The following is a 23,552-nucleotide window of genomic DNA, read 5'->3' on the forward strand; positions in this document are numbered from 1 at the left end:
TCGACAACAACTAACAACTAAGCTAAAACGACTAACCTAGAAAGCCAAAAAGTGGGGGTCCCCATTTGCAATGGGCCGATGTGTGAATACCTCAGAACAATAATGATTTAGGTTTTTCACAAATTATGTAGATGATGGCTTTCTATAATTTGAATGCCAAGGTGAGCGAGAGAGTAATGGGAGGCAATTTGGCATAAAAGTCCAAAAGTCACCCCCAACATGTTTTGAGTTTATATATAAATTTGCAAGGAGTTTATAGGTGTATTAAGTGCTTTAGAAGCATATATCAATTCATTAAATCAATACTAACCAAGTTGACACCAACTATAATGCTATCAAAACTTCTATATAATGAGAGATCAATCTTTCTTTCTTTTTCTATTGTAAATGACATACCCTTTAGATATCCTCTCATCACCAAGGATACCCACCAATGGCATATTTTTCAAGAGATGAAAGCTTCCTAGTGGAGAAATCCTCACAATCGAATTTTAATGGTTACATAGTTCCAATATTTAAAGTCAAAATTGAATTGTAAAAATACAAGAGAGCTATAATATCCTAAATATCTCTGAAAGAATATCAAACATAATCTACTTGAATCCTATAACATTTAACAACACCCTGATCATCATTGCAATATACTTGTTATGCAATTGCCTATGACAAAAACATTGTTTATCGATGTGTTCCTTTGCATTGCCAAGAGCTTAGCAATTAGCCTCTTCCAAAATGCAAACATCTAAACTTAATATGCCAAGAGTTAAAGGCTTTTTGTTTTATCCATGAATATAAATCCTTAATGTTCTAGAAGAATACATGCATTTTGACATAAATTTGATAAGAGCTTTCATGAGTTAGAATAGCTTTTCAGTGGAATCATCATCTTTTGCATCTTTGGAAACTTTTCCCATAAGCTGAATATTTTCAGCACCAAAACCGTTTATCGCTTCATGACAATTCAATGGTATCTAGGTTTTAATCCAAACGTTTGTAAAACTTTAAACCAACATATCTTTGGATGTGTATTTTAAATGCATTTTATAACCCAATGATCCCTCACAAAGGCCTTTGGTATTACTAGCATCACAACTAGTGGATTTTTTGAGTTAGGGTTGAGCCAAAAGATTTTACCTATCACTATTTTATCTAGTTTTAAGTTACCAGTAGGAAGGGAAAAAGTCACCTTGACATGCACTTAAAAGTGGTTCAACAAGTTAGATATTTAGATCTAGGTCTTTGAATCATGTGTAGAATGCAAAGACATTCATCTTACTTCCTACATATTCGGAATAGGAAGTCATCTTGCACACATTTGTAGTGTTGTTTCTTCCCAAGGGGAAAAATTTTATTCAACAACAGCAATGTCAAGCATCTACCAACAGTCTAGGGATTTTGAGGGAAGACTGCATGTTTTCCCTTCTCGATTCAATATTGGAAAGGAGCATGTCTTCACATTGAGTTCTTTCCTTCTCTTTTGGGGGTGTAACATTGACCACCTCTCTATTCTCTACCATGGAGGGAACACTTATTATACTTTGTGCTAGAAGTATTTATTGAGAGGTCATCTTGAGGAGTCCTATCTTCTATCTTCTATCTTCTATCTTCTATCTTCTTCACTTGTACATTTGCGTTATATCATTTCTCCTTTGGAGATGAGTTTAGTCGCATAGGGTTTTCTCCTTTACTCCATTTATAAAAAAAATTTACATGAGTACCTAATATAGCCTAATAGTTGGAACTCATCAGCATTGCATATATTTCTCCATAAGTTGCACTTAAGAAGGGTTTCAGCATAAAGAAAGTTATTACGTATCTAGTCAGCATATCACCCTTTCTAGATTGACCCATTCATACTAGTTAAATCTTCACTTAAAGACTTCTATCTTTTTATCTCACTTCATGTGGTTGAAACACCTATTCACCTTTTGAGACACCTATTTTATGCACACCTTATACATGCTCAAACACTTGTCAAATGAGCAAACATGTGTTGTACTTTTAGAAAGGTGGTCAATTGTTCAATCCTACCCTACTACCTTCTATACCTTGTCTACATATGCAAGGCTCTCATTGTACATCTACACACTTATCATATCATACAATAGACATGATTTGGTGTTCATTTTTTCAAAGATATCATTGGATTTGGCCCCAACATTATTTGCATGCTTCCATTTGTTTCCAATTTGTTGCAATTCATTCTCTTAAGAATTTTTTAATGAAGTTATAACCCCATCAATCAAGGGCTCTCCCCTCGCACTTGTGAATATGTTCTCTATCTTTAAAAGTATTACCACTCTAGTCTCTATGTCAGTTATTGCTGAAGTTGTCTCGAATTTTATTTTTCAATCTCTCATTTACCTCTTGTTTAATCAAAAAGAGCTATAATCATATTATCATTTCAACCATGTTCCAAATCACAATAAATTACCTGAAAATTATTTAAAATGCAACACGAAGTCCTACAACTGAGATTCAATTCAGACTTCAGAAAGGAATGTGTCGACAAAATAAAAAATTTATTAGGTCCTTGCATGTCGTCACAAAACAACTTGCTTTTGTGTCATAATAATCATTTTCTTATTTGTTTGGTCCACTAGTCATTTCTCGTATGTACTTTCCCAAGCTGAAGTATCATCTTTGCAATATAAAACATAAATTTCTTAAGTTACTCCTTTTTATTTATTGCAATCTTTTAACTGCCTCGATATCTAGTCCCACAAGGACCCGAGGTTTTGACAGTTCTAAATTGATACTTCATAACTGAACATCTACTCCAGAAGCGAGGAACCATAGACGAGCAAACAACAGTTTTAGTTCATGCAACCTATAAATCAATTATTAAATCCTCCAGCTTTCTGGCAGAAGCAATTCATATCCAAGAGCAAGGTTTGACAAATTTCTGCAAAGTGCAATTCAAGACAAAGAACATGTATTTGCAGCTCGCTATGAAATGCTCCCTCTTAGTAATGAAGTTACTGAAGGAAGGATAAGAAAAGTACTCGAAGAAGTCATGAAGCATAAAAGTGAAAAGCCAAAAACATCTAGAAAACAATAAAAGGAGGGAAACCATTTCAACATATTGACAAGAAAATTCAGCCATATGTCAGAGCATGATACCATGTCAATCATGCCATTCAGAGAAATACCTAGATAGATATGAAGGGCATAAAAGTATAGTAATTAGGAATTATGGCAACTTCTGTGACTTGTAAATGTTCTGGATTGATGAGAAACCACAAAATTAGGTCTAACACACATGTGAAGACAATGACTACTACTGTAAAAGGCAAACAAATCCATCATGTAATCACCCTTTGTTGAAAAGGTTTGTCGAGTATGCTGCATACTGTGGAGGAGCTTCACTTTTCATTCACACTTGTGGCTGAGAATGAAAAGTGAACCACTGCCACTACAAGTTAAGGTCACAAATTTATACTTCTGTAAATATTATCTGCAAGATAAAGTGACAAATTATCCCAAGTCATGCCTCAAGCCTTAGACACACTTTCACCTCATTCTTCCTTGCAGTAGTTGGAGGAAGTAATCTTGGGCTACTTTTCATTGTATATTCCAAGCAATTAATCCCTTTAATCCAAGCGAAGTATGTCTGAGGCTGGTTTCATTTTTACATATGGTGGAATATATGGAGATATAACCACAAAAGCCATGAATAGTGTGAACTGCCACAAAGAAAAGAAAAATATATAGCATGTAGTTACAGTGCAAACCAGAAGCTCAACCAAAAGGACATGTTACATAATAATAAAGTGCACCAAAAAAGCTCTTTTTGCTTTAATCAAGCTCAAGTATTGGACAGGGATGTTACCAAAAGTGGCAACGTTAAGAGTCTCCAGATTGGCCATAAAGCCAAGCAAAGCCTGCAGAGCATAGCAGCCAACCAAATTTCATTTCATGCAGACTTCAAGTTGCACACAATATTTTAAACCTAAATCGTAAGTATTGAAGCAAAATTACTCTATATTAAAGAAACACTGCACAAAAAAATTGGGATGTAAAATAAACTCACAGGAAAAATGCTAGGAGTCCGATTACAGTCGCTGTAAGGATAGCAGCAGGAGACGATATTTCCCATCTGTTATCAACTTTGACCATGTCTCTCACCCAAAATGCTAGATATATAAAAATAATGGTGTCACATGCTACACACAACAACCCAAGATTCAATGCTGTTCTGCACCAAAAAAAGGCAAAAAAACACCTTAAATATGACTTGAAAAAGACAAATTATAACTAACACCAATAGAAACCCACCACTCCCTAGTTTGAAATTCACGTGCGTCTGACAAGAAAATTAGTCAATAAAAGCTCGGAAACTTTACCAAGAACTACTGCTTTAAATTAATTTCATATTGACTAGTTCCCATCCAAAAAACAAATTAATGCTCAGGTTAAAGATAACATATTTCATAACTCATAAAGTATTTTAATAGTTCATGTCAAACATATTCTTATCCATAAACCAAGATGGATATTTAATCCTGTAGCTTGCTAATTACATATCTAAAGAGGATTGAAATATTGTAGCATTCAAATAAATAAGGAACAAGAGCAAGCCCCCCATGAATGCACACCCGCTCGTTGGGGTCTATATGGAGTATAGATCCGGCCCGCCTGACTATAGATAGTGGCCATCGACCGACTTCTTACCGTTGCCATGGGCTCCTCATCCACTATTTCCAATCTGAATTACAATCATGGGCATCCCGAGTGCACAACAAGCAAGAAATTATTGTGCAAGAAACCACATATGAAATTATCAGATATTCAAAAGCAAATAATCGCACATGGACTTGACTCAACCACATATGAGAAACAGAAACAGCTTCAAGAAACTTGGGAAGAATTATGCAAGAGAGAGGAAATATATTGGAGGAATAAATCCAGGGAGTTATGGCTAAAAGGAGACAAGAATACAAAGCTTTTTCATGCATCTGCTAAGTCTAGGTGAGCAGCCTCAACAATATTCACTATTAATGATATTAATATAGGATGTACATTAACGAATGCAGCAGACATCCAGAATGAAAGGGGTTACTTTCTTCAAAAATCTCTTAGCTCCAGCCAATACAACTTGCTCAGTCCCTAATAAAGATGTAACAAAAATTTTGAATGGCATTCCACAATTGATCACACATCAAGATAATGCAGATCTAATGAAGCCTTTTACAATCGAAGAAGTTAAAAAAGTAGTTTTCTCATTAGCTGCAGATAAAGCCCCAAGACCAGATGGCTTCACTGCCCTATTCTTCCAGAAATGTTGGGATGTTTTAGGCTCAGACCTACTAGCAGCAATTGAAGAGTCGAGGAAAAGCAAAGCAGTACTCAAAAACTTCAATACCACCAACATTGCCATTCTACCAAAAGTGAAGGAACCCAAAACATTTGCTGAATTCAGGCCTATCTCCTTGTGCAATACTATTTACAAGATCATCACCAAGGCCATTTTCTTCAGAACAAGGTGGTTTTGTACCCGGAAAGGAAACAGTTGAAGGGGCATTAATCACACATGAGGTCCTACATTCAGTGAACACCTCAAATATACCAACTTTCATTGCTAAAATTGATATGATGAAAGCTTATGATAAAGTAAATTGGAGTTTCCAACTAAAGGTTTTAGATAAGTTTGGGTTCTCGGATAGCTGGTGCAAATGGATAAAAGCATGTATCTCAGGAGCTCACTTTTCAGTATTCATAAATGGAACTCCAGCAGGCTTCTTTGCAGCTACTCAAGGAGTGAGACAAGGAGATCCCCTATTTTTGTTCCTATTTATCATTATGGCAGAATCCTTCACCAGGTTGATCAAATCCAATCATAACAAGGGTCTTTGGCAGGGGATACATCTACCAAACACACCCATTTGTGTAACACACTCTCTCTTTGCTGATGATACATTGTTATATGCCAAATCTTCAGTCCAAGAAGCTAGCCAAATGAAGAAAGTTCTAGAGTTAACACATCGGTATCGGGGCAGAAGATAAACACACAAAAATCCACCTTATATATTCTCAATACCAAGGCTCTCTTGAAGAGAAAAAGCATTAAAATCATTGGCTTCAAGACAGATGACTTACCGAGTACATATCTGGGTATACCTCTCTTCATGGGAACTAATAGGATTTCTTACTGGACCAATGTGATTGAAAGAATCAAGAACATATCCTCTTGGAAGGCTAGATGGCTATCTTTTGAAGGTCGGATCCTACTTGTTAAATCTGTCTTAACAGCCATTCCCAACTACTACATTTCAGTCCTTAAAGCCCCTATATCTGTTATTATACAAATTGAAGCTTTTTGGGCTCCTTTTCAATTTCAACTTCATTTATGTCCTTCCAAATGATTTTCCCTGAGTAAAGAGTAGCTTGACTTACATAGGTAATTAACTTGTGTCCCCATTTCTCAGTGAAGATTGGGATTACCTGTTGTAAATGTAAGTTCTGAGCTAGAGGAAGGACAAATAAGAAAGATGAAATCATATGGGCCCCATCTGTGAATGGAAACTACATAGTTCAAAATGGATATTTAGCACTCAAACATTTGACAAATCAACAGCATTACCACAGAGTCTTCTTCTTTTGTTGGAATAATGCAGTCATGCCAAAGGCAGGGTGCTTCTCTTGGTTGGCACTAAAGAAAAGAATCCTCACTAGTGATAAGCTTGCCAAACTTCAAATAGCACAAGAATTTAAATGTGTTATGTGCGACCAGGATATTGAAATTGTGGACCACTTATTTATCCAATGCCCCTTTGCAAATCAGTGTTGGTCTTTTGTTATGTAAAAAATTATAACTTTCTATGCCCCTACCATCTACAATTTGGGAACTTTTTCAAACCTGGCCCATTATCCACAAATCATCCTCCTTCTCATGCATATGGACAGTTATACCGGCTATAGTCTTATGGTCAATATGGTGGGAACGCAACAAGAGGATTTTTAGACAGTATATCTCAGCAATAGAGAGTTTTTCATGAAATGGATAAATCGGTCACTGAACTAGTAAACACATATGTTCAGAAACACCAAAAAAGTGATGCATTATTCACTTCATGGGATGGGGAATTAATGAAAAAATGGAAGGGTTTATGCCTACCAGTCAAGGGTAATCAGCTCTCAGTTTGGCAACCCCCTCAAACTGATTTTGTAAAGCTTAACTTTGATAGAGCCTCGAGGGTAATCCGGGAGATTCGGGAGCAGGAATTAGCACTAGGAATCATTCAGAGGAGCTACTAGCCTTCAAATCCTCTTCACTACCGCATGGAACAAACAATCTAGCAGAAGCCCAATCTCTCCTACTCGGGGTTTCACTAGCAAAGAAAATGAGGATACAGAGAATACACATTGAAGGTGACTCCTCCTTAATCATTAATGCATGCAAATCAAGGAGATCCTCGAATTGGCATATTAGTTATGTTCTCCAGCAAATTTGGAACATTCGGAACTCCTTTGAACCATATATCATTTCACACACATTCAGAGAGGGCAACAAATTGGTGGATGGGCTAGCAAACATGGGTTGTGATCATCATGAGGTCGAGTTAATTAAAGGGAATACTGATATCAAACTATTTCCTTATCTCAACCAAATCCTTAAGGAAGACATTGGCAAATAATCTGGCAAATGAGCCAGAATTAACTCAAAGCAAAAGAACTCTCGACACACAATTCTCTCATCAATAAAACATGTCGAAGGTAGGAAAACAGGACTCTCACATAAATGTTGACATGTTATACGATAAAAACAGCAAATAAATTAGATATTTGATGAGGCAAGTAAAGTAAATTCAATTTCGATTGCACATAATGGAAATATTGCCTTTTTAGAGATGGCCTAGATTAGACAAATCATCGGATACTTAAAAACTATGGATTGAGTCCGTTATACAAAACAAAGCATTTAAATCATTTAAATATAGGCAGAAGCATACGGGTTTGCACGAACTTCAATATACATTCATGGCTTATTATCCTCTGTTAGATTATGCCCTATGGAGACTTGTGTTTGCATCATAACTTTACAATCGGAGGTAGGTCCTAATCATTGTTACCAAACAGGTAGCGTGTGTCCTTAGCATGTACATTCCTCTTTTTATATCCAAACTTTCTTGCTTCAATTCACAATTCTAGTTCAGCCTGGTATTTCACAAAGAGCGTTGTGAAGGATTCTATAGAGACCATCGCTTCTAAGAAATGGAGTATCTGCCGCAAAAACTACAGGATCAACCTCGGGGTTGTGTTGTGACCATTTCACACATCGCCCCATTGCAAATGGGGACCCCTTCTTTTTGCTTTCTAGGGTTTGTTTTTTAGGTCTTTTAGGGTTTTGTCTGTTAGCCTTTAGCTTTCAAGTGTCGCCAAGGGGATCACCTGGATAGCAGGTCCTGCTTGAGTGATGTCCTGATCCTGAAATTTGGCTAAATCTGGAATGTCCTGATCCTGAAATTTGACTAAGTCTGGAAAATTGAAGAATCCTCCAAAAACTAGATTTTGCAATATAACTCCTAGTGGTCTGAAACCACTCTCAAACATCCTGAAAGTATATATGGAATATAACTTAAAGTATAAGTCTTTCTTATACTTAAATGTTATATTCCATAAAATTATCCTGACGGAGAGTTCAAAAAGTCAAATTTCACTCCTGACCCTTCCTGAGGGTCCAAAGCGAATTTCGCTCCGGACCCTCTCAGGAGGTCCAAAGCGAATCTCGCCCCTGACCCTTCCAGAGGGTCCAGGGCAAAAATCAATCTAGGACTCATTTCTTGCCTTATTTGACCAAATTTTGACTTGCAAGGCATTTTGAAGGGAAAGTTGGAAATGTTTGAAAACCTTGAAAAAAAGATGGATTTTGGCCAAGATTAGGAATTTCGCTCTTGACCCTTGCTGAGGGTCCAGAGCGAAATTCATTATAAACTTCATTTGCCACCTTGTTTGAGCTTGAAACCTTGTTTCTGGCCTTGAAAATGATCTTACCTCGCCCTGTGAAGTGGTTTGAAACTAAGGGATTGAGCAATCTAGCCTAGATTGTGAATTTCGCTCCTGGCCCTTGCTGAGGGTCCAGAGCGAAAATCTTATTGGAGCTTATTTTTCACTAAATTTGGCTAAATTGTGATGTGCAGGGTACCTTGGAGGGAAGCTTGGACATTCTTATTGCCTTTGAAAGGTTGGAAAGCATTAAAGATGATGAATTTTGGGCAACAAAGGTAAAATCGCTCTTGACCCTTGCTGAGGGTCCAGGGCGAAAATTTTATGGGGGATGTTTTTGCTTAGTTTTGGAATGTCAAAGAGTTTTCAAGATGAAAAATGAAACATTTTGAGTCTAGATTGCAAAATTCGCTCCTGACCCTTACTAAGGGCCCAGGGCAAAAATTGCAAAATCAACCTATTTCCTTTGAGTTTTGGCTAAGGCAAGGATGCACTAGGGTGAAAATGGCCTTCAAAAAACATGATGAATAAGGATTTGCTTCCAAAACTTGATGATTCTAAGCAAGGGAAGAAAAATCACTCCTGGCCCTTGCTGAGGGTCCAGGGCGAAAATTTGAAAATCCCCTATTTTGCCTTGCAGGAACGAACCAAGCTTGGATGGAGTGGAAGAAGAAGACCTTTGCCTAGCCTTGAAGGGTGGATTCAAGAAAAGTTGATGAAGGAGTAAGCACAAATTTGAAAAATCGCTCCTGACCCTTGCTAAGAGTCCAGGGCGAAAAAATCCTAAATGCACTTTTCTTCCAAAATTCAAGTGAAATCAAACCCAAATTCCAGTAAAAGATGCCATTTGGAGTGCCTTGGTGATATTTTGGATTTGCAAAAATAGGATATTTAAGGCCTAATTTGGAAAATTGCTCCTGACCCTTGCTAAGGGTCCGGGGCGAAATTATTGTCAATCTTCATTGAGGCCTTGATCAATCATTGATGTTCCTCAAATCCCCCAAAATTGCTAACTTCGAAGCCTTTGGAAAGGATAAATTAAATTCGCATTTATTAAGGCATTGACAATTTAATAAATTAATTTTTAGGCCTTGAAATAAATAAAAAATTCCCCTTGGAGGCATTGAAATTAATTTTGAAAATGAAAAAATTAAGTTGGGTGCTCAATATTTGTTATTTGCCTTTATTTGTCAAGTCGGCCTTCTTCTTAGTGGTTTTTATTTTATTCTAAGGCTTATTTGCTAGGTCGCCCTCATGGTTGATTAGGGTGAGCGCTCTATATAATGGGGGAGTATTGCTTTAAGTTTCAAATCATTCATTCATCCTTCTAAGTGCGAAATTGAGGAGCAAATTGGAGAGGCAAATTTCTTGCTGGATTGAAGGATAATTTCCAGATTTTGGAAGGTATCTGAAGGCGAATTTCCTGATTTTGAAGAAGCTAGTGGAAGGTAGAGCTCTTTTGAAGACTAATGGAGGCGTAATTCATCCAAGGGAAGACTACAATCTAAACCTTGTCTAGCAAAATCTAGTCTTCTTTCATCATTTTCGAAGGTCTTAGAGTTAAGTACTCAAGAGAAGGTATGGAAATCATTTTGATATTCTCCGTCAAGGCTTGTTTTAATTTCATAGCAATTTTTGAAAATAAGTCTAAGACTTGAGAGTTTGATTTTGTTGATTAATTAATTAGGAAATGAAGAATTCTAGATTTATCATGAAATTTCCTAATCAATATCTTGAATTTTCCCTTTGGAGAGTCTTAATTTCTACATTTTAAGATATAATGCTTAAAGACGAATTTTGGAATTTTTGTGTAGACATCAAATGGCGGCCCGGAGTCGGAAGATCTATTACTTGGCAGACACTCATCAAAGAAAATCAAGCCAGATCAAGGACGGTCTCCTCCAAGAAGATCGAGCAAGGATAAGGGCGACCTCTTCCAATCCAGCATTCCAAGACGAGGTACATCATTATCCTGCACATCAAAGACAAAATAAGTCAGAGCAAGGGTTCGTTGAAGAAGCAGATAGTTTCAAAAGAGTTAATTAAAGCTAGCTTCTCAGCATCACCAAATTGGATATCTACCAAGTTCCAAGTGTTAGAATAAGGTGGCATCCCAGTCATCACTCCTCCAGTCGGGTTGGTCCACCTCAGCATGTCCAGATTCAATGTACCTAACTCATGGGAGGTGGCACAAACTTCGATGTACCTACCCCAACTATCCATTGGTCGAATTTTCCAAAGAAGACATGTGTCCAATTAATACAATTATTTCATTGGTCAAAATTGAGTTTGTTGTAACAAACCCTAATTAGGGTTTTCCTTGTAGAATCTTGGCCATTGATCTCAGATTGATCTTAGCCATTGAATTGTATTAAGGGCACTATATAAGCCCCGACTCTTCATTTGTAAAGGCTAATAGAAGAAGGAATAGAAAATAGTTAGTCAATAGTTAGAAGGTGAGTAGTCAATTGATAGAATAGCAATTAGAGTAGAATAGGAGGACAAGGCAAGAAATTGTTGTCATTGATTGTAAATAAACTCCATTTTCATTGAAGTAATGGTGAAGTGTGTCGTTTCTTGCAATATGCATGGTTTCTTGTTGAATCTTCAATTCTAGATGGTAGATGATTAGATCGAATGAAGGAAATTGTTGAATACACCTATGTGGAATCCGTCTAATCCAAACCACTAGCCTCTTGCTGATGGTAAGTGTGCCTTGCGTGGTCAACTGGAACAAAATGAGCTTAATCTTAAGTCGTTACATGTCTATTGTTCATGCATTACCTTGAATGGTGATCAGTGTCTGATGGTGTACGATTTGAACATATTGGAAGCACCCCTTAGAAGATCGCATTGAGCTGGTGTCGAATTGTTCAAGCCTGATGGTGAGACCCAGCCCAGTAGGACTCCACCTAGTTATTCATCCATCTTCTCGCATTCTAGGTAGTAGAGTAGACTTCCCAAACCTTGCATCTTTTGCCATTTGTTTGTCTTCCAGTTAGTAAATAGGACTCGTGATTCCAGCAAATCAGACATTTAGGTCGTCAAGTGTAAGTCCTCTTGTGATCCCAGCAAATCACATCATACCACGGAGAGCTTATCCACACGTAGAGATCCTACAACAAAGAACCTTGAAGTCATCCCGATTGATCCTTTTCGCGACATCTTCAACATTCGGAGACTTTATTCAAGAGAGGATAAGGTACCTTTAGGTATTTTATTCTGTGTTTGGTTGTGTACAAAATACACATCAATAGGTTGCTAGCTGGGAAAAGCCATTTTCAAGCCACATCTCGGATGATGACCTCGACCAGATCTTCATGGTGGCAAATGTGTAGGTACGAAGAAACATTAAGAGGAATTGGGGAAGAAGTCCTATTTCCTCAATCAAACAGAATCATCTTCCCCTCACAGTTGGTTTCTATCTTCCTATCAAATGCCCTAGATTTATTGCAATCACTGGATTTGCTAGAGGAAATTTCTCAGAGAGTGTTTTGAGAAATCTACATACCAGGAAACAAGTTGCTTAGGGTTGTCCAAAGCTATGATCTTTGGAATGGACATGCAGAAGTGGGGGGTTTGTTTGCAAGACAATTGTTGTTGAACGGCCATGCGTATGTATCATTGTATGACAACATCAAAGAAACACTGGAGAAAAGAAGTCGGCACTATCTTCAATTTGCAATTGAGAAGTATCACAAGGTTTTGGATCCGGATTTGATTGACAGACCATGGAGAAAAGTTGATGCACTGTTACTGCTCCTCAAGAATATTGAGACCACCCACCTCACTAGCCACCAAATCCCAGGTGCTTCTTCACATAGTGCAGTCCCTAACCTCAACGTCCTCCCCAATTTGGTTGAAGCCCCAGTTGGTGCCACGATTGTTTAAGGAGAGCGTACTTCAGATGGCGACCAAGAACTCCAGCGCAATATAATTGGAGGTGTATTATCCAACATGCCAGAGGAAGGGGAAATCTTAGCTATCCCACGGTCAATGGAAGAATGAAGGCCAAATTGTTTTGTGGAGGAGTTTTTTTGCAATTTTCACATGATCGAAGGTAAACATGTATGTCAAACAGAATTTTGGGGGGTTTTGGTGATCTGCACAGGGAAAGAGCTCGAGTCTCTCCAAATATTCAGCCTCTGCTATCTCCTTTGACAAATCCGTTCGAGGTCACTACCTGGTTACCTTCGACACTACAAGGCGAGTGGGACATTTTGTGGAGCCACCATTTCGAATTTCCCTCTTATCAAGCACCTATTCCTTGTGGTTTTTGTCGACCATCAATAGTTCTTCTTCGACAAGTATGCCCTTCCGATAAATAGAAATGTTGCTATACATTGTAATATGTTAATTTAGCTTCTTATGCTAAATTAATATAATGGGTTATGGATCGACATATATGTAATTTCTAGTTTTATAGGCATCCTTTCAAAGATCTTATCTAATATCAAATGTACAAAGTGCAATATGGAAGATGCTTGTAGTTGCCCTCATAAGTAGTTGATTAGGCCCTTTACTGTTGATGTGTCTTTTATACACGATCAAACACAGAATAAAATACCCAAAGGTACCTTATCCTCTCTTGAACAAAGCTTCCCCGAATGCTGAAGATTTCGCCTAAGGATCAATCGAAGCAACTCCAAGATTCTAATATGTAGGTTCTCTACTTGTGGATAAGCACTAGTGTTCGTTGTGTTGTTGTTTCATCAAGGGGCCTTACATACTTTCTATGAAAGCTGGTTCTTGCAACTACTTTACCAATGAGGAACTGGATTTTCCTAATACTAACCGATTCTCCTCCAACAGTTCATGCTTATCCTTCAGCAATTCGATATACATCTACAGCAGAGCAGACATATCTTTTACATATTGTGAATTGCAAATTGGTTTGTCTCTTCAATCGGTGATTTTGCTTCAAGAGTTGAAGTGAAATTATTGTAAAGGCATCTTGTGAATTTACAAATAAAATAAGAAACTTTGTTGCTGGGTTTTTCTACCTTCAAGAGGAAGGTTTTCCCAAGATAATAACTGTGCAATTGTGTGAATTATAATTTATCTAATCTGATTACTAAAAATTAACATGGTATCAGAGTCAGGTTGAAAGAAAGATTGTGATCATATTTTCTACAGCTTCTAAGTATCTCTCCTCTCTCTCTACTTCAAGAAGTTTCTACTAGGCCTCGAAAATGGTGAACGGTCTTAAAGTCGAGGATAGGCTTGAAGGGGCATCTAAGTTCACCTCATGGAAGTTTAGAGTGCTCATTGCACTTAAAGAAAATGATCTTCTTCAATTTGTGGAGGAAAAGGATTTATCCGAACTTGAAGATCATGAGGAGAAGCTTCAATTTAAGAAAAATGCCATCAAAGCAAAGAAGATATCAATCGACTCCGTGAGGGATCATTTGGTGCTTATCTCCAAGATGGCAACTGCGAGATATATGTTCAAGTCCTTGGAGGGTTTAAATGAGATTAACAACACAAGTAGGGCTCTTGCCTTGAGGCAACAACTCCACCAAATAAAAATGGAAGAAAGAGAATCAGTTATATCATTCTTCATGAAAATTTCAGAATTAAGAGATCAACTAAGCGCAATTGGAGATCAAGTGATTGATAAAGACCTTGTCATGCTAGCCTTGAATGGCCTTCCTCATTCATGGGAGCCATTTATCCAAAGCATAAGTGGAAGATCCAAATTACCTAAGTTTGATCGACTTTGTGCAGATTGCACTCAAGAAGAATCAAGATTGGTGGCTAGGGGAATTATCAAAAGTTCTCAAAATGAAGAAACTCATGTTCTTGCCACTCAATCTACCAAGAAACGCAACTTCAAAAGGAATAGAGATCAGAAATTAGATTTCGCACCTGATTCTAAGAAGAAGAAGAAGAAAGATCTCTCTTGCATCCAATGCTTTAGATGTGACAAGTTTGGTCACTATGCAAAGGATTGTTTGACAAGACCAAAGCATCAAGGGGCAAACATCAATCAAGTCTCATCTAAGAAGGAGACTGAAGATAACTCCAATGGTTTTCTTTTCATATCAGCATTATCAAGCAATGTTCCTACGGCCAGTGATACCTGGTTGATTGATAGTGGAGCCTCTAGACATATCACCGGCTATCGAGAGCACCTTTCACATTTGGTGGAGAAGGAGTCAAATCTTCAAGCTATCATTGGAGATGATGCACGCTATTTAGTAAGAGGATTTGGTGCTACATCTCTAAACCTTGAATCTAGAGTCTCACTACACCTAAGTGATGTTTTGTTCGTGTTGGGGATCAAGAGAAACCTTGTGTCTATTTCAACCTTGGAGGATAAGGGCTATCAAATTGCATTTTTTGAAGGAAGAGTCCTAGCATGGCCAAAGAACTCCAGCATCAAGACTGCTCGTGTGATTGGAAATCGTCATGAGAGTTTGTATAAGCTCTCCACTCTTCCAGTCCAAGCCCTTCTTCATGATTCTTCCAGTTCCAGCGAACTTTGGCACAGAAGACTTGGACATCTTCATTTTAGGGCTCTTCCATCACTGGAGAAGATGGTAAAAGGTATTCCTAAACTTAATCATGTACATGATGGTACTTGTAAAGGTTGTGTTATGGGTAAAAATATTAAGAGTCCTTTTCATAGCAGTGAATGTAGGTCTAAAGAAATTCTAGATCTTGTACATTCAAATTTATGTGGTCCAATGTCAATTCCATCCCTAAGTGGATGTTTGTATTATGTAACTTTCATAGATGACTACTCTAGGAAGACTTGGATTTATTTCTTAAGGTCTAAAGCATAGTTGAACTACTCGCGACTCAGTTCGACTTGCCAAGCCCCTAGGAAAAAAACTCGGGGAAAACTCGGGAAACACTCGCCAAAACTCGGCAACTTAAAAACACACTTAAACTTAGTAAAAAATGCATTTTTTTTGCAAAATTTAATGAGAAGATGCATCCAATGAGTCAATAAATGATAACACAAAAGAAACAAGCTGATTCTAGATATATTTAAATGCAAAGTGTCTACAAAATCGCATCCTCATGAGGAATGCTGATGGCTAGAAGCCTGGAAGGAAAATAGTAAATTACTAAATAGTTTTTGTAAAAACAAAAGTAAATACATCATTACAAATTACAATTACAACTTCCTCTTCGCAACTCTAGCAAAAATTTGGGGAGAGGTAGAACTAGAGGGTCTAGACTGTCTAGTCGTATAAGTCTGTTGTGGGCGTGACTGTGCCTCCTCGCTCGGTATGGCTGATTGAGACTCATCCTCCATCCTGGATGAAGCTATGTCTCCACCTACTTCTGGCACTGGCAATGAATCCTAATCCTCATCCTCCTCAATGTCATCCAGCCTGAAACCAAATCCACCCCCCTCCTCCATAGCCTGCCTCTCCAAATCAGTGATGTCAATGTCAGAAAACAATGGAGGCTGCTCCTGTGATATCCAATCACTGTAAGGATCTATATCATCCAAGTCAATTGGACCACCTTCTAGTTCCTCTACCTTCCTTATGCGCAATCGAAAATTATATTGCACGTAGACAAGGTCATTGAGCCATTTCTGTGCTAACTTGCTCTTCTTCTTCGTGTGGATTGCTTCAAACAAGCTCCAATTGTGCTCACAATTGGATGAACTGCAAGGCTGACATAAGACTCTGAGGGCGAATTTTTTGAGATGTGGGGTGTTTCCACGTCAATTTTGCCACCAAGCATCTGCAAAGTAAATAAAATGGAAAAGTTAGAAAGCAAAGAGAAAAGAAAAAACATAATTTATCAATCATTTGTCTTTAGATCCCAAAATCCAAATGGCAAATGTTATACCTGGGGTTTGAGTGGTTCTTCCTCTCCTAGCTAGCTCTGAAGAGAATAGGTTACCCATTCCTCCCTCATAATTTTGGAGCTCACTCACAATGAGGTCTCTCTCCTCAACATCAGGTACCATCCTCTCAATGCATGTATTGAGGCCCTCCATGACTTCTCCATTCGAATCTGAGTAAGAACCCCCGAACCTAAAATGAGGGTTGAGGAAGTACCTTGCTGCATGAATGGGTTGGTGGAGCTGATTGTTCCACCTCCTATCAACAATTTCTCAAATGGGATCAAATTTGAGCCTATCCCCCTTGTAGTAATTTTTGACAGACTCCTTGGCCCTATCCATGGCCTCATAAAGATATCCCATTGGGGTTTTATCCCCATCCACCAAGCGAAGAACTCGAACCAAGGGCTCTGACACGTACAATTGAAAAATACAAATTACAAAAAGATTAAAATTTAAATAATGAAGTTACAAATTAGTAATGAGAGACTTGAATCAAGAATAACTAAAATTTAAAAATTAAAGTTTTGAAGTAGCAACCTTCACAATCTCTGAAGCCCTTTGTGCAAATTGGTTGTCGAAGACTATGCATGCGACAGCCTCTCCTTCAGGCTTCTTTGAATAAGGTGAGTTAAGCCATTCTCCACTCACAAACATTTGTTTCAAAGAAGTCAATGCAGCAGGAAGGCTTTGCAATGTCAAGAAAATCGTTGCAAACCTTGTGACACCAGCTCTCACCAAATCTTTCCCTTGGGTGTGCTATCTCATCAAATTTAGAACCCAAGGGTGATTGTAAATATATTTGGTGATCCTCCTTGCATCTTCCACAACTGGAGTCACCCACTCAAGTTTTCCTATGTCCTCCAAAAGAAGGTCAAGGACATGTGCTGCACAAGATGTCCAAAAAAGAGTGGGGTGCCTCTCTTGGAGGATTCTTCCTGCAAAAGAAGAATTTATTCTTAAGAAATATGCAACCAAGTAAAACAAAGCCACAACAAATGAAAATATTGCTAATGCCTAAAGGTGATAATTTAAAAGGATTCTACCTGCTGACACATATGTTGCTACATTATCTGTGATGATTTGCACCAAATTCTCTACCCCCACCTCCATGACAACATGCTCCAACATTCCAGCCAATGTTTCTGCATTTTTCATCTTGCTAGAGGCATCAACAGATTTCAAGAACACTACATTCTCCTTGCAAGCAAGCAAAAAATTGATGATGGTGCGGTTTTTGCCATCTGTCCACCCATCAGAAAGAATGGTGCAGCCATAATTTGCCCATTCAATTTTTTGATCCTCCATCACTTCTCTTGCCCTAGCAACTGCATTTGTGAGCAACCTGTTAAGTGCAAAGTGAAATTAGGTCTTAGTACACAATTTTGATTTAATAAACAAGAAATCTAAAAAATAATTAAAAATGAAATCAAGTGGACTATGTAGTAATTTACTAACCTCCCACTCAAATCCCTGCGAGAAGGGGCCTTGTACCCCTTTCCTGAAACTGTCATAGCAGTCACCAAATTCAGTCAATAAGCATTCTCCGCCACATTGAATGCAATGTTGTTGAAGTACAAAAAATCAGCTACTGCAATGTCAGTTTTGTCATGTACCTCTTTATTCCATCGAGTGGCCTCTAATGATGGTTGTGCTCCAGGTGTGTTCCTAGGCACAAAATAATCACCTATGGACCCTGATTGTGGTGATGGAAGTGGAACAGTGCCAGGTACTCTACTAGAGGAAGCAGAAGCAATGGGCGAGGTGATGGTGGGTTTGCAGATACGTGGGCCACGCCGAGAGCCCACTATGCCCTCAAGAGCTTCTTGTTCCTCTTCAAGGTCAACAGAAACACCTTGAGATTCAGCTATGGCTGATCTCATGGCTAGCTTTGCCCTCTCCCTTTGCAATTTCTTCTCTTCCCCAGCTACAAGTAGGGCATTCATTTGTCTTTTTATTTCTTCATTGGTCCCAGGGCATGCTCTAGCATCATGCCTATCTATTCTTGCAAGGTGGTATTTGAGGCGGTTGATGCCTCCACGAAGTATTTTCTCACACTTTATGCATATAACTGACCCAAGATTGGGTCCCTCATAGGCATACCTCCATGCCCCATCTCTAGAACCTCTAGGACGGGTGCCTATATATCCAGATGGGCGTGGATCTAGTGGCCATGGCTCCCTTGCCATGATTAATGCTTACTTAACCTACACATACAAAGTGAAAAAAAAAATTAACATTTTAGTTAAACAATTTAGCAAACTATCTACATTAGTTTAAATAAATTTAGACATCATTCGAAGTTTTTTTTTTTTTTTAAAGAGGTTTGAATTTTTTTTTGAAAACTAGATTCTTCAAAAAAATTGTGAAAATTCAACAAAACTTGTCAAATCTAGTGTTAAATCTTGTGCAAATAACTTAGAAATGATTTAGACTACCTAGGAATCATTTCTAATCAATCTAAATGCAACAAAAAATAAACAAATTGTTTTAAAAAAGCATAGAAAAAAAAAAATTTAAAATTACGTAGGAATCTGATTTTCCCTTCAAATCCCCTTCAAATCTACTTGGAATCACTCAAAAATCACCTTGCAAGTCCTTCCAAGTCAACTTCCCCCTTCTCAGCCCAAAACCCAATCAAAAAACAAAAAATGGATTCTGTTTTTGCCGTTTTCGGCTAAGAGGAAACAGACGAGCAAGTTTTTAACAAAAACTTGCTGAGTTTTTGGGAAAAACTCGCCAAAAACTCGGCGAGTAGAAGTCACAACTACTTGCCAGGCTCAAAAACTCGGCGATTTTTTAACACTCGCCGAGTTTTCGGCGAGTGTGTCATCTATGGTCTAAAGAGTCTGATGAAGTCCAAGGTAAGTTTAAAGAGTTTAAAGCTCAAGTAGAAAATTTATCTGGAAAGAGAATTAAAATTTTAAGGTCTGATAATGGAGGTGAGTACACCTCGGGTAGCTTTCATGATTTCTGTATAGAGGCAGGGATCAAAAGTGAGCTTTGTGTCCCTTACAACCCTCAACAAAATGGGATTGCAGAGAGAAAGAATAGATCTATTGTTGAAGCTGCAAAAGCTATGATTCATGATCAAGACCTTCAGACTTTTCTATGGGCAGAAGCCTCTAGAACAGCAGTGTATGTTCAGAATAGATGTCCTCACCGAATATTGCAAGATATGACTCCTGAAGAAGCCTTTTCAAGGATCAAGCCTGATATCAGTCACCTAAGAATCTTTGGTTGTCCTGTGTATGTTCATATTCCCAAGGACAAGAGGACCAAGTTGGAACCTTCTGGCAAGAGAGGGATATTTGTGGGCTACAGTGAAACCTCCAAAGCCTACCGTATTTACATTCCTAGTCAGAAGCAAATAGAAGTAAGCAGGGATGTCACATTTGAGGAAGATGTTGCATTCAGGAAATCAAAGGGTTCATGCATGGAGATAGATGATGAAAATCATGAGACTCCTCAAGACACAGATGTTGATCATGCTCCTGAGATTCAGAGGAAGTCTACAGAACCTGATGTGAATGATGATCCAATTGAACCTTTGGATCCTACTGATGGGCCTAGAGATATTGTTGTGACTCAAAAGAGACCTCTTTGTGCAAGAAACACTATGCGGGAAGCATAACAGTTTGCTGCTCCTAGAGGCACATTCAAAGAAAGTAATCTTCTTGAGTCTGAAACTTCCAGCGTTGAGGAAGCCTCAAAACAACAAGTTTGGAAAGATGCAATGGATGAAGAGTATCAATACATTCTCAAAACTGATGTGTGGGATATTGTGCCTAAGGGAAGTCTGTTGTATCTTCCAAGTGGTTGTACAAGATTAAGCATGCAGCTGATGGTAGCATTGAAAAGTACAAGCCTAGATTTGTGACTTGTGGCTTCTCTCAACAACAAGGAATAGACTATGAAGAAACATTTGCTCCTTTTGCTCGCTATACTTCCATTAGAACCATCATTGCCATTGTAGCAACTAAAGGATGGAAGTTACATCAGATGGATGTGAGAATAGCTTTTCTCAATGGTGTGATTAAAGAAGAGATCTACATCGAGCAACCTGAGGGGTTCGTGATTCATGGGAAAGAGTCTCATGTGTGCAAATTGAAGAAAGCCCTATATGGTCTTAAACAAGCACCTCGTGCTTGGTATGAAAGAGTTGACAGATACTTAGTGGGTTTGGGTTTTTGCAAGAATGATGTCGATCCAAACCTTTACTTCAAGGTATTCAATGGTGATATGTTGATCTTGGAACTTTCTGTTGATGACCTATTTGTTACCAGAGAAGATCATCTCATTGATAGATGCAAGAAGGAGTTGACTTCAGAATTCGAGATGAAGGACTTAGGACTCATGCACTTATTTCTAGGTCTAGAAGTTTGGCAGAGGCCCAATGAGATTATCCTAAGTCAAGGAAAATACACCATCGATATCTTGAAGAGATTTGGAATGATAGATTGTAAATCTATGTCCACGCCGATGGAAACTAACTTGAAGAAATTGAGAGAAGCTACAGCTAGTTCAGATCTTGTGGACCCTACTATCTACAGGCAGTTGATTGGGTCCTTGATGTATCTAGTTAACACTAGACCAGATATTTGCTATGCAATGAGTGCACTTAGCCAGTTCATGAGTGAACCTAGGCAGATACATATAGTTGCAGCCAAGCATATCTTGAGATAGTTGCATGGCACAGTTGGATATGGCTTGAAATACTCTTCCAGTGTGAACTTGATTCTTGAAGGCTATTCTGATTCTAATTGGGCAAGGGATGTTACTGATCGGAAGAGCACCTTTGGTTGTTGCTTCAGTTTGGGATCTGCTATGATTTCCTGGTGTAGCAAGAAGCAGTCTTCAATGCAACTGAGCAACGCAGAGGCAGAATACATTGCAGCATGTGTGGCAAGTCGTGAACCAGTGTGGCTTTGAAAACTCCTTGCAGGATTGTTTGGACAATCGATGGAGCCTACTACCATTCATTGTGATAATCAAAGTTGTGTGAAGCTTTCAATCAATCCAGTGTTCCATGACAGAACAAAGCATGTTGAGATTCAGTACCACTATATCAGAGATATGGTACAGAGGAATGTTGTTCAGTTGAGATACATTTGTACTAAGGAGCAGACGGCTGACATTCTCACCAACCCTCTTGCCAAAGTGAAGTTTGTGCATTTTCGAGACAAGCTTGGAGTTGTGGAGAATGAAGCCCTTGCTGAGAGAGAGTCTCAGCATCAGTAATTACTTGATATGTATTATAATGCATTCTTCTCTATGAGAGAAGTTTGAGGTGCAAGCCCTTGTTAATGCATTCTTCTCTATGAGAGAAGTCTGAGGTGTAAGCCCTTGTTCCACCCTCTGCAAGTAGGTATGGTAAAATGTCATGGGAGAAATTCCATGACTTAACACTTTGTGTTTATTCACCCTTTGGGAGTAGCTATGGTGAACATCATGATGTGATGACGACATCACGTTGAGTGATTCCGTGATGAGCACTTGTGTTCATTTGCATTTCCATACATGGGAGTAGCCATGATGGACCCACCCTCTGGAAGTAGCCATGGTGGATGTCACTACGTGACTCATACATCAAGAAGAACTCCTCCCTAGCTAAGAGGGAGTGTTGATGTTTACAGCGTCGGTCAGATTCTTCTCTAAACCGACTATGCAAAATCCAAATGTCTAATTGGCCTTTCGGCCTTAGACATTTTAGGAGATCGATTTATATGTGCTTTGATCTAATACTTATTCACACTTCCTGATTTTATATTTAATAATATAACTAAATGAAACCCTGCCATGCTTAGTGAATGTTCGGATTAATCATAATATAACCAATGATTAATAAGTGACTTTTGGCATTAATCGGTTCTTAATGAAGACGTGTTGATAAAGAGCCGACTTGAAAGTCCACCACCCTTAGTGAATGTGTTCGATGCATTTTGTGAACTCGTGTTACTTGGAAGAGGTGTCGACTCTTGGGTGTAGATCACTATCAACGGATATAAAGGGAGACCATATCGCTCCTCCTTATCATTTGAATATACACTTCTGCAGATCGTATTCATTCATTGATATACTTCGGCATTCTGACAATCTCCTCCAACAATTCATGCTTATCCTTCAACAATTCGATATACATCTACAGCAGAGTAGACATATCTTCTACATATTGTGAATTGTGGATTGATTTGTCTCTTCAATCAGTGATTATGCTTCAAGAGTTGAAGTGAAATTATTGTAAAGGCATCTTGTGAATTTATAAATAAAATAAGAAACTTTGTTGCTGGGTTTTTCTAACTTCAAGAGGAAGGTTTTCCCAGGATAATAACTATGCAATTGTGTAAATTATAATTTATCTAATCTGATTACTAAAACTTAACACCTTGATCTTCATTCAATCTTGGCCATTCGTCATATTTAGGAGTGCTATATGACCCCCATTTCACTTGTAAATATAGATGATATAGGAGAGATAAGAGGAGAGACTTGAAGAATTGTTGCTATTTTGATATTGGATTAATAAAGACATTGAATTGTGGTGTTTTCTATGCAATCCTTGAAGCATTCGCATGATAGTTCACCTTCTCAAATCAAGTTTCAAAATTAGTCCAAGTATTTAAATTGAATGATGGAATGTTGTGTATGATTTATGGTGAAACTCCTAATCCATACCACAAGCAATTTGTTGATTGCAAAGTCGCCTTGCGTGGTCAACTAGAAACCTTAAAAGTGCTTTAGTTCAATTGTTATTCAATCACTGATATGCATTTGACTAATGGTATCTATGTTTGAT

At 38.2% G+C, this 23,552-nt stretch overlaps 2 protein-coding genes across 3 annotated transcripts in view; both read right to left on the bottom strand.

Annotated features, from left to right (window-relative positions):
• Positions 1-3,064: 3,064 nt before the first annotated feature.
• The window catches only part of LOC131065075 (uncharacterized), a 75,925-nt gene continuing 55,437 nt past the window's right edge, over positions 3,065-23,552 (bottom strand). For both annotated transcript variants that reach the window (XM_057999479.2, XM_057999478.2), the window contains 3 exons: positions 4,034-4,198; positions 3,833-3,884; positions 3,065-3,686 (listed from right to left, as the gene is read on the bottom strand). In XM_057999479.2, the coding sequence (XP_057855462.1) occupies positions 3,594-3,686; positions 3,833-3,884; positions 4,034-4,198 (310 nt within the window). In that variant the 3' untranslated portion in view covers positions 3,065-3,593. The remainder of the gene's footprint in view (positions 3,687-3,832; positions 3,885-4,033; positions 4,199-23,552) is intronic.
• LOC131065074 (uncharacterized) lies at positions 17,686-18,946 on the bottom strand. Its single transcript, XM_059216546.1, has 2 exons — positions 18,215-18,946; positions 17,686-18,101 (listed from the first exon to the last, which is right to left on the bottom strand). Exon 1 carries the CDS (start codon positions 18,943-18,945, stop codon positions 18,289-18,291), a length of 657 nt encoding a protein of 218 aa, XP_059072529.1. The 5' UTR covers position 18,946; the 3' UTR covers positions 17,686-18,101; positions 18,215-18,288.

The sequence above is a fragment of the Cryptomeria japonica genome, chromosome 1 (genome assembly GCF_030272615.1).
Source record: "Cryptomeria japonica chromosome 1, Sugi_1.0, whole genome shotgun sequence".
NCBI lineage: Eukaryota > Viridiplantae > Streptophyta > Pinopsida > Cupressales > Cupressaceae > Cryptomeria > Cryptomeria japonica.